This window comes from Gallus gallus, chromosome 1 (genome assembly GCF_016699485.2).
Source record: "Gallus gallus isolate bGalGal1 chromosome 1, bGalGal1.mat.broiler.GRCg7b, whole genome shotgun sequence".
Lineage (NCBI taxonomy): Eukaryota > Metazoa > Chordata > Aves > Galliformes > Phasianidae > Gallus > Gallus gallus.
Window position 1 is genome coordinate 27,375,967 of NC_052532.1, and position 12,236 is coordinate 27,388,202.

The following is a 12,236-nucleotide window of genomic DNA, read 5'->3' on the forward strand; positions in this document are numbered from 1 at the left end:
TTGTCTTTGTTCTCCTCCTGGAAGTCTAACGTGGGATAACAGTAACTCGCTATCACATTTGGCCTCAATATTACATAATAATAATGGGTAGCCTTGCATTCTTCTGTTGTCTGCAGCTTTTCCCTTCACTTTTTGCATTTAAGAAATAGCCCATGCTTTGATGAACACTAGGTAAAAATCTACAGACATTTGGAGTTCTTAAGTTTTAAGATAATGTTTGTATTGTTCACTAGCTCATAATTCACACAATTCAAGTTCATGTTCGCTTTCATTTTAGGGGAACACAAGCTTCACTTTATTCCAGCATTGATTGGCCCCTTCCTGGAAGTGACTTTGATCCCTCAGCCAGACCTGAGGAATGTAATGATTCCCATTTTCCATGACATGATGGACTGGGAGCAAAGGCGAAGTGGCAACTTTAAGCAGGTATGAAGCTGTCTATAAAAGAGGACTGGAATTCAAGCACCTCTGAGAGCGCTGGTCCAAATAATTGGTGGTTGAGTCTAGAGAGGGTGACCATAGTGTTGTTACGTCTGTTGGAGAGAGATTGCTGGGATTTTTTCCCTTTTGACTGTGTGCAGGGTTAGTAATATTCTGCAGTGAATTCAATTCTGTCTTCATGTTAGTGATGTAAGAGGAAGGATAAAATCTATAGCTTGCCAAAATGAAGAGCAGCACTCCTTTTCAACAAGGCTGATTTTGTTGTGGTGTTTTTTGTCTCTAATTTACGTAGCAGATAAGATTCACATAGCTTCCTTTTGGGTTAGTATGAAAAAAGATCAGATGGTCTTTGAGGAATGTTATTCTATAAGAATCCAAGTATTCTTGCTGCTCGAACACCTTTTTAACAGGCTAGGAAGGAACGACCAAGTGTGCCATCTGCTCCTACAGCTCCCACTCACTTCTTTCAGACTGCCTCAAACCATTTCTCAGTGCCCTCCTTCATGCTGCATCAAACGAAGGAAAGCAGAAGTATTTGAATTAATCTCAAGCAATCATAATGCTTAGGGTGAGAGCTGTATCAGCAACACAAAACTATTAAGAATGGAGGAGTGCATGTGATGTAAGTAGGTAGCTTTTCACTGTCAATAGGTAAGCTTATTATTAAGACAACGATTGAAATGTTTTATCAAGGAGTTAGAATGAAAAAATCCACTTGTTCTACCTCTTTGTTTTCTGCTTGGGTTTAAATATAAGTTGTAGTAGATTTATTATCTAATAAAATATCTTGACAACAGTTTGGTTTCTCCCTTAGTGGTTGCTAATATATTACAGCTAAAAATGAGATTTGAAATATTAGCCTGCATTGTAGCTTCATCTCTCTATTTTTTATAATCAGTACATTTAAAAATATGTGTTGAAGTAATTAGCCACCTGAGATGTTCTTTAAGCTTCTTTGATAGCTAATATGTAAAACCAGCAAACTGAATTTCTAGCCAAATACGCTGGCAGGTAAGAAAGGTTGGGAAAGTAAGTCTGAGCCTCCAAACATTCTGAATCATGCAGGCATTTATAAAAATTAGTCTATAGAGTGTGATACAGGTTAGAAATGATGAAATTTTTATTGAAGTCTAAGAAAATGGCTTGTGCTTACAACCCACAGTGAGAATTCAGGCAATTTATTTGGGCTGTGTGCTTTTTGTCTGACTCCATAAATAGATAGCTGCCTTAGCAGCAGCAAATGCTACTCAGCCTGTAGTTTTAAAGTCACGTTGCTCAATTTAAATTAGCTCCCTCCCTCCAGGAAAAAAAAATCACCAAAAAAAAGAGAAAAACCCTCAAACCTTGGGAATATCAGCTTCAAAGAGATGAAGTGACTTATCAGATTTACATGATTGACCAGTAATTCTAAAATATACATTTAGCAAAGTCCCATACATTAAAAAAATAATCTGCTATTAAAATCATCATTAAAGGGAGAAAAATCTGTTTACACCACACTTATATGTTGCAGGTGGAAGCAAAATTGATTGACAAACTGGACAGCCTGATGTCGGAAGGTAAAGGTGACGAAACGTACCGAGAGCTCTTCAACAGTATGTGAGTAATGTGTTTATTTTACAGTAGTTCATTCAGTTCCATTAGCTGTATTAGATACTAATATCAGTGTAGGAAAGTAATGCTTAGAACAGTTTTGAATCTTTTTTTTTCTGAAAATATGAGGAATAAAAACATTTTATAGTGCTCTATGTCATCTGTAAAGTCTGGCTCTACTTCTTGTGTAAAGCTATAATTGGGAAAGGCTAAATCTGTTATATCACAGAACATTCTCTGACTTCTAGTTTTAAATTCCAAAAAGCAAGAAATGTTTCATAATTGCACAGAGTGCAAGTAGTGCACAAATGGGACATTTTGAAAACTAGGCATGGGAATTCAACAAAATGCTGTTTAATTATATTTTTTTATTGCCAGGGATTTGTACTTATCTGTGTGATTTCACTAGTTGATTTCTTCATTGATGTATAGAATTTTACTTATTTTAATAATATTATTTTTTATTTTATTCTACAACTTCTTGCTAAACATTTAATATATTTTAATAAACAATGTACCACTGAAATCCAATAGCTAAAGCTATGGTGCTGAAGTTCCTAAGGTTCCCCGTAAGTTATCCCATTGATTGAAATAGATGATTGTCACAGAGTGAAAAATAACTAACTGAACTCTGTCTTCTTTGCTGTTTCTTAGAACTCTATTCCCCCTAAGTGGAAGCTTTCACTCATTTCTGGTGTGTTGTAATAGGCGATGTGTTATTCCTCTTCAAGATTCCAAGCTATGCATTCTTTAATGCTGTTAAACACACAATATTTTTGTTTATGTGGCTTCTTAACCATTCCTTCTTCATTAAATACTAAATTTTACCTCTGTTGTCATTGCTTAAATTACAACATTCAGATCTGTGAATACCAAACCCAGGTTTGTTGTTAATCTAATGCGTATAATGACTGTGAATTGCAAACATAATAATCTGCAATGCTGATGAGTTGAAAAAATATAGAATTTCTAAATATCATTTCAAAAGCAAAAGTGAGTAGAGAGACTGGATGAGTGATGATAAACAACATCACAATATGGTAAAGCAGACCTTTCTTTTAATTATTCATTGATCTTTCATAGTCTGAGTAAAGATAATAACAGGTAGAATGTTTTAGTATGTACTGACAGTATTCTGACTTTAAAAATAAGTCATTAAGGGAGAGTCTCTGGTTATATGATTAAGTCCAAATACATCCTTTTGCAAAATACATCAGGATATCTGTCACTGAAATAACTCTTAGCTCTGTACGAATTCATATTAGTATGAAATACAGTTCTTAATTTCTTTTAAATTTTTGAATTACTTTTAAACTGAGGGAAGTTAAACAAGATATGGTGAAAAACTGGGAGAGCATTTTTTTTTTTTTTTTTAAGTCTAAATGCTGAAGATGTAGTAATCTAAATTGCAAAATGTCTTGCAGCATCAGTATATTTGTTTCTGTTCTGGTTCAACTGAATTATAACTAGACTTTTTTGGCAAGTTTCAGAGTATCTGCTCAAGTTCATTTCCAGTTCAAGAAAACTGGAAATACTTGTTTATCATTAGTTTTTCATTTGAGTTAGACTAGAGTCCATACATTAACATCTCTCAACAGGAGAGCTTGGCAAGGGTACTAATCTAAAATGGAGGATGACAATGTTCCAGGGTAGGTGAAGGAAAATTATTAAAACTAGAGAGTTTAGCGAGCTGAATATATGGAGTCAGTTACCATGAGACTTCCCCTCTTTTTTTCTTTCCTTCCATGGGTAATTTAATCTAAGCAATATCAGACTGTCTTCACACTGTGCACGAAAACAGTCTTGTTTAGACTTAAGTGACAGGGCTGTGGTATGTACCCAGAAAATGTGAAACAGTACTGTAGGTATGAGACCTACTGTGATTACACAGTCTTTAACAAAAACAAGTGCTGCGGTGTTACCTGATCAGTCTGAAGATGTGGCCGGGTTGGTACAGCTAGGAGCCAAGAAGATGCACACACCTACTTTGGATACACTGTAGTAACTGCAGTGGGTGTGACACATTCTGTTTCTGTCATGCTTTTTGTTTATTTTGTCTGAATCAGAAAATGAATTTAAATCTCTCAACTCCCACGTTAACATTTTTTTTCCCCACTGCATCTTTCCTTTGAATGTCTTCTGTTTTCAGAGACAAATTATAAGCATCTCTGGACATCTAAAATGCTGCATGCTTACAATTCACTGCTTATATTGGAATTATCTTTATCAAATGGAAACACACAGTGAAAGTGGGAGGAAGTTGGCTGCTGTTTATGTCTTTCTAGTGACTTGAACATGACCACACAGTGATTAGCTCATGATGCAGCAGAGGGCATCACTATGCTGAGGAGAATTACGCAGATATAAAATAAGGTCTCTTTGTTTCTTGTTCCTGCCCTTCCAGCATGGTTGGACTAGATGATCTTAGAGGTCTTTTCCAATCTTAACCTTAATACTTCTGTGATTCTATGAGGAACACGGAAGTGGTGAACATTTTACTATCAGGAGAAACTAGATGTTTCTAATTGCTACCTAGTGTAATCGTGCTAAGGAAGGTGTCCTGATCTACTTTTGCATTGTAACCCTGAAAAGGAGCCCCTGAGTTAACTAGTGCAGAAGAAAGAATGCCTCAATTTTATTAAATGGGAGCAAAACTTTCTGAAGCCAAAGGGTTTACCTGAGTAACTCTTTTGTTCTGAATCTGGTAGATGCTGAGAGTTTATCACATCAATAGCTATATTTCAGTTTGGCCTAACACAAAACATTTCAGGTGTGGAGGGTAGGTGGCTGCATTACTGAAGCACAAAGCCTGGAATGGCAGGCTCCCTTGGTCGTTGAGCTTCCCATTGAAGTAACTGCAACTAGAATTCAAGCTACTCTGACACTTAATATCTATCTCTGTTAGATCTTGGGTGATTTCACTAGACATAAAGCTGCTGTACAAAAAGTGGTGACTGCTCTCTCTCCCATGCTGTCTTCTGTCTTCTCCATTTCTTCCTGTGGCTGTGACTGAATTCAGCCCTGCCTATTCCATTAGACTCTGGACTGAGTCTTTTAGTCCACTTTGAACATCCTGTGGTTTGGGAAGCTCCTCTCCCATTTTTGAATTACAGCAGTTTGACTTTGACTTGAGTAAATGAGGATGTCTCTGACTAAATCAAGGTATCTGGAGAACTTTGTACTCCAAAATGGAGATCTTGGTGACTTAACATAATTCTAGGATTAAGTTTTTTAAATTCATTGGCCTGAATAGCTCTGTAGCTAAGACATATAAAATCTACTTATATTGGGACTTACCTTATGGCTTAAGTGGTCTAAACATGGTTCAGAGCCTGGCATCCTTCCCCAGAGAGCTCTGATCCTCTGGGTCTGCACCTCACACCCTTATTCTTAAGAACCCAAGATATGAAAAAAAAAAAACCCAGAATGTTCAGTTGAGCCCAGATATCGTGTTTTCATTTTTTCCCTTGTATAATTTAGCATCTTGGCTATACCTTGGGACCAGGAATTGTATGATGGAGGTAGGCACAACACATGTAGAGGAAGAATTTTGCCTGTGTTTATGTCTACACTTGGGGAAGAGGTTGCATTTAGAAAGCAAATAGATCCAGCAAGAGGATCAAGTAGAAGAGAGATGTTAAAAAAGTGTGTGTCTATTTTCAAGCACAAGGTGTTAGAAGGAAAGAATGCTTAACCTGAGCCAGTCACTTATGTCGCATTCTTTTTAGATATTGCCATGAGGAAGCCAAGGAATTTATTTGAGTAGCTCTTTTGTTCTGAATGTTTTCTGTTTTTTGTTTTTTTTCTGTACATTGTGTTGAAAAATGTATGGTGGAGAGTGGGAGGCATGCATCAGAAGGCAAGATATAAAATTGTCCACTTACAGTGTTCATGTCAGTGTGAATAAGTATTCTGAATAGGTCTCCACCACCTATTTGTAGAAATTGTGTATTTATAACAAATATGCCAATACATTTATAATGGCAGTACATAACTCAAGTGTAGATTGAACTCATCTGTTTTGGAAGAGAACTCAGACATCTACTGTTTTTTCACAGGAACTGTAGGTAATTATTTTGGTGAATTTAGGTTGAAATGTTCCTTTTTGACATAGAGTTGAGAAGCAATAGAAAGGGAAAGTCAGTGCAGTAATCAGTGCTTAATAATGTAACAGGCTGTACTTTTGTTAGACACAAAAACTTGTACTGGAAGGAAACATCATGGGTTTAAAAGCAAATTAAGTTAGCTTATGCATTCTGTAAGGAAAGCAGAGATGCCATAGTGCTTCAGCATCTTTTGATAGGGACAGCTTTATCATCTGTCTCTCCTAGCAATGACAGGTAGCCAGTCTTTGAATGTGAGGGGAAGACATCTCATTGCCCCCTAAAAAGAAGTGGTGAATCTGAGATTGATATCGGGATGCAGAATGAAGATCAGTGTTTCCTCCAGCACAGCACAGCTTTATTTAGGTCAAAATAGCTTGCAGAATTGCATCGGTGACATCCCTCTGTATAGAAGGAGCTGAACAGAACTGGAGTGCATAGTTGGTGCAGTTGGCATGTAGGAGTTATTGGGCGCTGCTATGTGTTTGATGAAATTTGGACGTAGGAGTTTTATGGGACTGAACATGCTCAGTATAGATGAAGGTCAGTGGAGCTGACAGCTTGCCCACTGCAGACAGAAGGTTTGGAAATGCTATTAGCAGCTCTCTAAAAAGCCCTGAGTATACAGATGTAGCAGTTTTTCAGAGGCTTCAATGGAAACCATACCTAAGTGTGTTTTCATGGAGACTGCCATAATATCCCCATAGGCATGTCATCCATCTGAGGTATTACACCAAAGCAGAGAATTAGCAACTATGTAGATAAATGTTTTCATGTCCTCAAACAGCGAAGACATGTTGGAAATTCATAAACAAATGATTAATATTTGATAAACTTAGAGAAAATCAGAGATATTTAGCAGAGGTATTAAGTATAATTTTACTGACAGCTTCACTTACAGTAGCATTTTAAAATCTTTTTGCTTCGATCTGTAATTTGTATTCATATAAGAATTCAGCTCAACATGGCTTTTAATTAAGAATATTAAAGCAATTTAAGCTAATTTGAATTTTATATGTAATAATAATTTGTTTTCGGAAGAAAATATTAAGTGTGATGGGGGGAATCATCTTTTTAAAATCCTATTCTCATTCTTAACTTTATTGTATGCCAAAACATTAGAGAAGTGAGGAGGAAAGACCTTTGTTTAAAACGTTGAGGTCCTACTAAGAAGGTTCATTGAGCAGGTGAATGTTCTTTTCTAAATACATCTAGAGAATTTCTGTTTTGTGAAGTATTGGCATGAATTAATATATGAATTTTATGTGAAAGCTTTGTTAAATCTTTGGGATATTAATAAATTCTGAAAATTCAGTATTTGATATATTTTAACTTGATGCAGCTAATTTAAAAATCATTTGTTTTGTCAATGCTTCCTGGACTAGAATTCCACTTTTTGGTCCTTATCCTAGGTAAGACATTGTTTGCAAATTGTGCTTCTTGGGAGGGTGTTTGTAAAAGAAAAAACCAAACTATCAAAGTTGTTGCTAAGGTATTAAGGTACTGGTAAAAGCAGAGTGGTTGTCATAGTGACAGTTGAATAATGAAATTGTTCTGGCTTCTTGTTTTTTTTCAGTCTGCTGAAGAAAATTGAGCGGGAAACATGGAGAGAAAGTGGTGTTTCATTAATTGCTACTGTGACTCGTCTCATGGAAAGGTTACTGGACTACAGGTGATTATCTTTCAATAGGGTTGTCATCCTAAAAATGTTAGGAGACAAGCATGGGGATCTTGTACAAATAGTGACTATACATGGACATATCAACTTAGGATCTCTGGCAGCAGCTACTTAGTCACAAATTACACAACATGTCTGAAAACAGAGAATCCCTCACATGATATGAAAATCCAGTTGCTTGCACAAGTTTCTTATCTGGAATGTAGGAACTTCCAGCAGTAGGTTAGTGACTCAAATCTGTCTGACGTCACTAAGCTCAATGCTAATCACCTGACAGCTGTCTTACAGAATATGTAAAAATCTTATCACTATGTCAATCATGCCTAGTAGTAGTGTCAGCTGGCACGCTAAGTATGTATACAGAAACATGATCCCTGGGTGAGAAGCTTGCATCTGACTGTGCCACACAAAAAAATGAAAGGGAAAGAAGAGATGTATCCTGCTCTGTAGGAATGGGAGACTGCAAGTGATTTTCTCAGTCCTTTGTGAAGTCCATGTAGAAACTTAAGATTACAGCTTAGGCCTCTTCAAGGGCAAGTTGTAGTACTTTCTAGAGCTTAAGGGTTTGGTTTTTATCCAGTTCTGCAGGGGAGATATGGTGAGACTTGATACTTCCGCTATCCTCAACAACAGTTTGAGAATAAAGCTACTTCGTCAATGAAAAAAACCCAAACTCTTAACATACAGAAGTGTTTTTCCTCCTCAAGGAGGAATAGTGCAGTGCTGTTTCTCCTCAGGGATCAGTTGGATTACAACCTCCGGGGCTGTGAATCCAGCATCTTTCAGAGCAACTGTTTATGCAAGTGGTTCTAAGAGTATTTGAGACAATTGTTTAGTTCACGTATGCAAGAATGTTTTAAAGTTATGTAAAATTTATTTTAGTGACTGCACAGTCGTGCCTGTTTGTTACTTTTTTGCTCCAATACGGCTGTACTGACACTATCTTTGTTGACCAATCATAATCTTCATGCTTCCATTTTAAATTTTGACTGGGAATCAGGTGTGTTCCCTCACCAAATAATGAATGATACTGCTTACAGAGTGCTACTAGGAAAATTTAGAGGACCTCAGAGAATTCTAAAGAGGAGGTCAGTATCATTCTGATTTTTCACAGAGGAACTAGCATTGTAATTCCATGACCGCTTTAGGTTTACACTGTCTGTGAAGAAAGTAGATTCATCCCTTCACTCCTGACACAGTGTTCCTTGTGCCTACATAAATGTTTGTGCTGGACTGCGGTGACCTGACTGAGATGGGCTAAATGTAACCCATCAAAACATGCTGCCTAACTTATTTCACTTCCTGAGAATTCTGTGGGCAGCAGTGCAGGACTGAGAATGAGTGCCTGAGAGCCATAGGGGTGCAGAACTGCCTTGCTGGCTTCTGCTGCCACAATTTGAGATCAAGGTGTGAGGAAACCAAACGAATCTCCAGCAGTCATGCAGCGAGTGAATGACAGGTGTGCTTTGTGTTGAGCAAAAGATAAATTTTGTTCCTTTTGTTGTACTTTCTGTTTTAGGGACTGCATGAAAATGGGAGAAGTGGATGGCAAAAAAATTGGCTGCACTGTTAGCCTTTTGGTTTGTATAATAATTTTTCTTGCCCTTTTTGATTACAGTTAAGCATTTTCAATTATACAGCCATATATTTGAATGGGAAATAGCCTGTTTCTTGACACAGTTTCAGTTGACAGAATGGTGGTGAAGCATTGACACAGGTTGCCCAGCAGAGCTGTGGATGCTCCATCTCTGGTGGTGTCCCCCGGCTGGATGGGGGGGCCCCTGAGCGGCCTGATCCTGTGATTGGCAGCCCTGCCTATGGCAGGGGCTGGAATGAAATGAAAGGTCCCTTCCAACCCAAGCTATTCTATGATTAGTATTGCTGATAGTTTTTTCAGGATTAAATCGATACAGTAGTTTCCTTCGTATAGTTGGATTCTGAGAGATCTCTAGGACTGTTTCATTCAGTTTATTTTCCCTTCCTCCTAGATAAATTTTGCCAAAGTATTTTATAAATGTAATTTGTCTCTGAGTTCTCAGACAGAAACAAACCTTTCTACTTCCCCAAAACCCAATGAAACTGACATTTCTCCAGTTTCCTGTCTTCCTCATAGCTGGTTCAGCCAGGAACGCTGCTCCAGACTTTTTCCTGTCATGTAACCAACCATCAGTGCCAGTCTGTATTATGAAATATATTTCATTTCTGTTTATGAGATGCATTTTTGTTCTAGGCCAATTTCTACTGACAAGTTTGTTGATTTCTGTTAACCTTGGAAATTTTCCATTTTCATGATGTTTGTTTTGGAAAGCTATATTTTTAGCCATGGAAAAAAAAACAGAATAAGTTGACTCATAATTCTGCATTTTTGTCGTCAGCAAAACAATTTGATAGCACTTCTAAGTAGCAGTTATACATGAGAGAATAAAGGATTTCTTCAGCAGGGAAATCGCACTCTCCAAATATGGAAAATGTTTACTACACAGCTTTAGAGCAGCTGGCTTTCTATCAGAATCTCTGGCATGATTTGAATTCTGTAAAGTACCTGCATTATTTTCATTCTACCAGTGAGGACTTTTAAAACTCTTATTAGTAAATCAGTCAAGATTTTAACAAAAACAAAATTTGAGCATTTAAAATGCCCCAAAACACCTTTGCACTTTTTAATAGGATTTTCTATGACTTGTACAGGCTAAGGGAGATTTTCTACCCAATTAATTTTCAGACTCATTTTGTTACTGCTTGCCCACCTGAGAAACAACTGATATCAAATTTTGAAAAGTTTGATTACAAATTTAGCACACACAATTTAAGACGTTTAGTTGTCCATATGATGGATGAACTGTTTCTCAGCTCAAACGTTTTTTTCATGCAAATTATTAAAGGAATGTATGATCCTAACATTATTTGAAATATAGAAAAAGAAGCAATACTTCATTTTTCATCAACACTTCAAAGGTAATCTGACTTCCAAAGATGAGAGGATTGATTGGCTTGAAAAGAGAATGTTTATGTTTTGCCATAGAGGTACATGCTGTTCTTCTGGGAAGTAGAATTGACCAAGTTAACAAAGTTATCAAACTAACTGGAATTATGCTACATCATGAAATATGCAGAAGTACCAGTGTCAATAACTGAGATGAAAGGAAAATATAGGACTTTTTTTTTCCTGTTCTCTCCACTCCTTGGATCATCAGAGACAGATTTCGCATTAGCAGTGTTTGTTCAGAAAAGCTGGTTTAAAAGGTGTCTAATAGAGTTCCTTAAATGTAAGAATCACCTAACTTCAAAGTTGGATTTCTAGTGGAATAACTGGATCATCACAGAACCATAGAAAAGCGTTGAAAGAATGTGGATTAACTTTTGGTAACTTGCTGAGTTTTTCTCAGGCATTCCCCAGTCTTCACTATTAATTGCCATTTAATTTGTATTTCGGATTCTATTCATTTAGAATTACATCTTTTTAGAAAGAGGAGATGTTTCCTGTGGTGGTCTACACTGGAATGTTACAGGATATCATAGAGTAGAATGTTTGCTGTTTTCACTATGTTTATTTCTTAAGAAAAAAAAGTTCTTATTAATTAAGGACATCTGCTTTTTACATTATGTCCCCTTATGAATACTTTGTCTGTTATTCATTATGTCTTGAAATGGTCTGTTGAAAAACGCAACCCCTTTATCATTATATTTGCATGACAAATCTGAGCTGTGACTGGGTTGTCTTCATGTAGTCTGCTTGATAGACCTAATGGACTTAGGGCTGGGCATCAGAGAAACAGTTGATGCATATAGTTTAAAGTTGTGACAAGTCCTGGAGACTTTAGCTCTAAACATTATGGGAGGAAAAGAGAAGTCTTTGTACTGTGAAGGGTATGTTGGTCTAAAAGTAATTTTATGAAGTTAGTTTATTTATTTATTTATTTATTTATTTTTAAAAGCTCAATAGTATTTTTATTATTACTATTTTAAAGTTTCTCCCTTTTTTCTCTTTGATAATAATTCAATGTAGGAAACTGTCATGCAAGAAGAATACTTTCCAATATGAGGAACATTTTGGCTACTTGCTTAGAGTTCATATATTAGGTTTTGAATAATAGAACAGAAATAGTTAGTTGCTAAGGAGAAACAGTGCTAGATTGTTCTATTCTATTCATTTTTGTTAACCAAAGCATGTTATCCTGAACGTTAAATGCAGCTGCAAGGGGTACTGTACCTGCACGCCCATAGTGACTACATGGAACACTTGTGGACAGTGCAATAGACTTGTGCTCCTCTTCTTATAACCTTTTCATACCTGATTTTAGCATTTGCAAATACTGAATGTTTTGAACTAAAAGTTTTGATGTTGCATCCCATGTTTTATCCAAGTAACAGAAAACAGACGTTCCTCATACAGAAATCTCTAGCTAGAAGTCTTCTAGAAA

General features: G+C 36.6%; 1 protein-coding gene across 6 annotated transcripts in view; it reads left to right on the plus strand.

Annotated features, from left to right (window-relative positions):
- The window catches only part of DOCK4 (dedicator of cytokinesis 4), a 246,908-nt gene that overhangs the window by 201,245 nt on the left and 33,427 nt on the right, over positions 1–12,236 (plus strand). For 4 of the 6 annotated variants that reach the window (XM_040651775.2, XM_004937544.4, XM_004937546.5 and 1 more), the window contains exons 31-35: positions 278–426; positions 1,955–2,040; positions 7,523–7,549; positions 7,714–7,809; positions 9,335–9,395. In XM_040651775.2, the coding sequence (XP_040507709.1) occupies positions 278–426; positions 1,955–2,040; positions 7,523–7,549; positions 7,714–7,809; positions 9,335–9,395 (419 nt within the window). The remainder of the gene's footprint in view (positions 1–277; positions 427–1,954; positions 2,041–7,522; positions 7,550–7,713; positions 7,810–9,334; positions 9,396–12,236) is intronic. The other 2 variants (XM_004937545.5, XM_416024.8) reach the window with 1 other exon arrangement.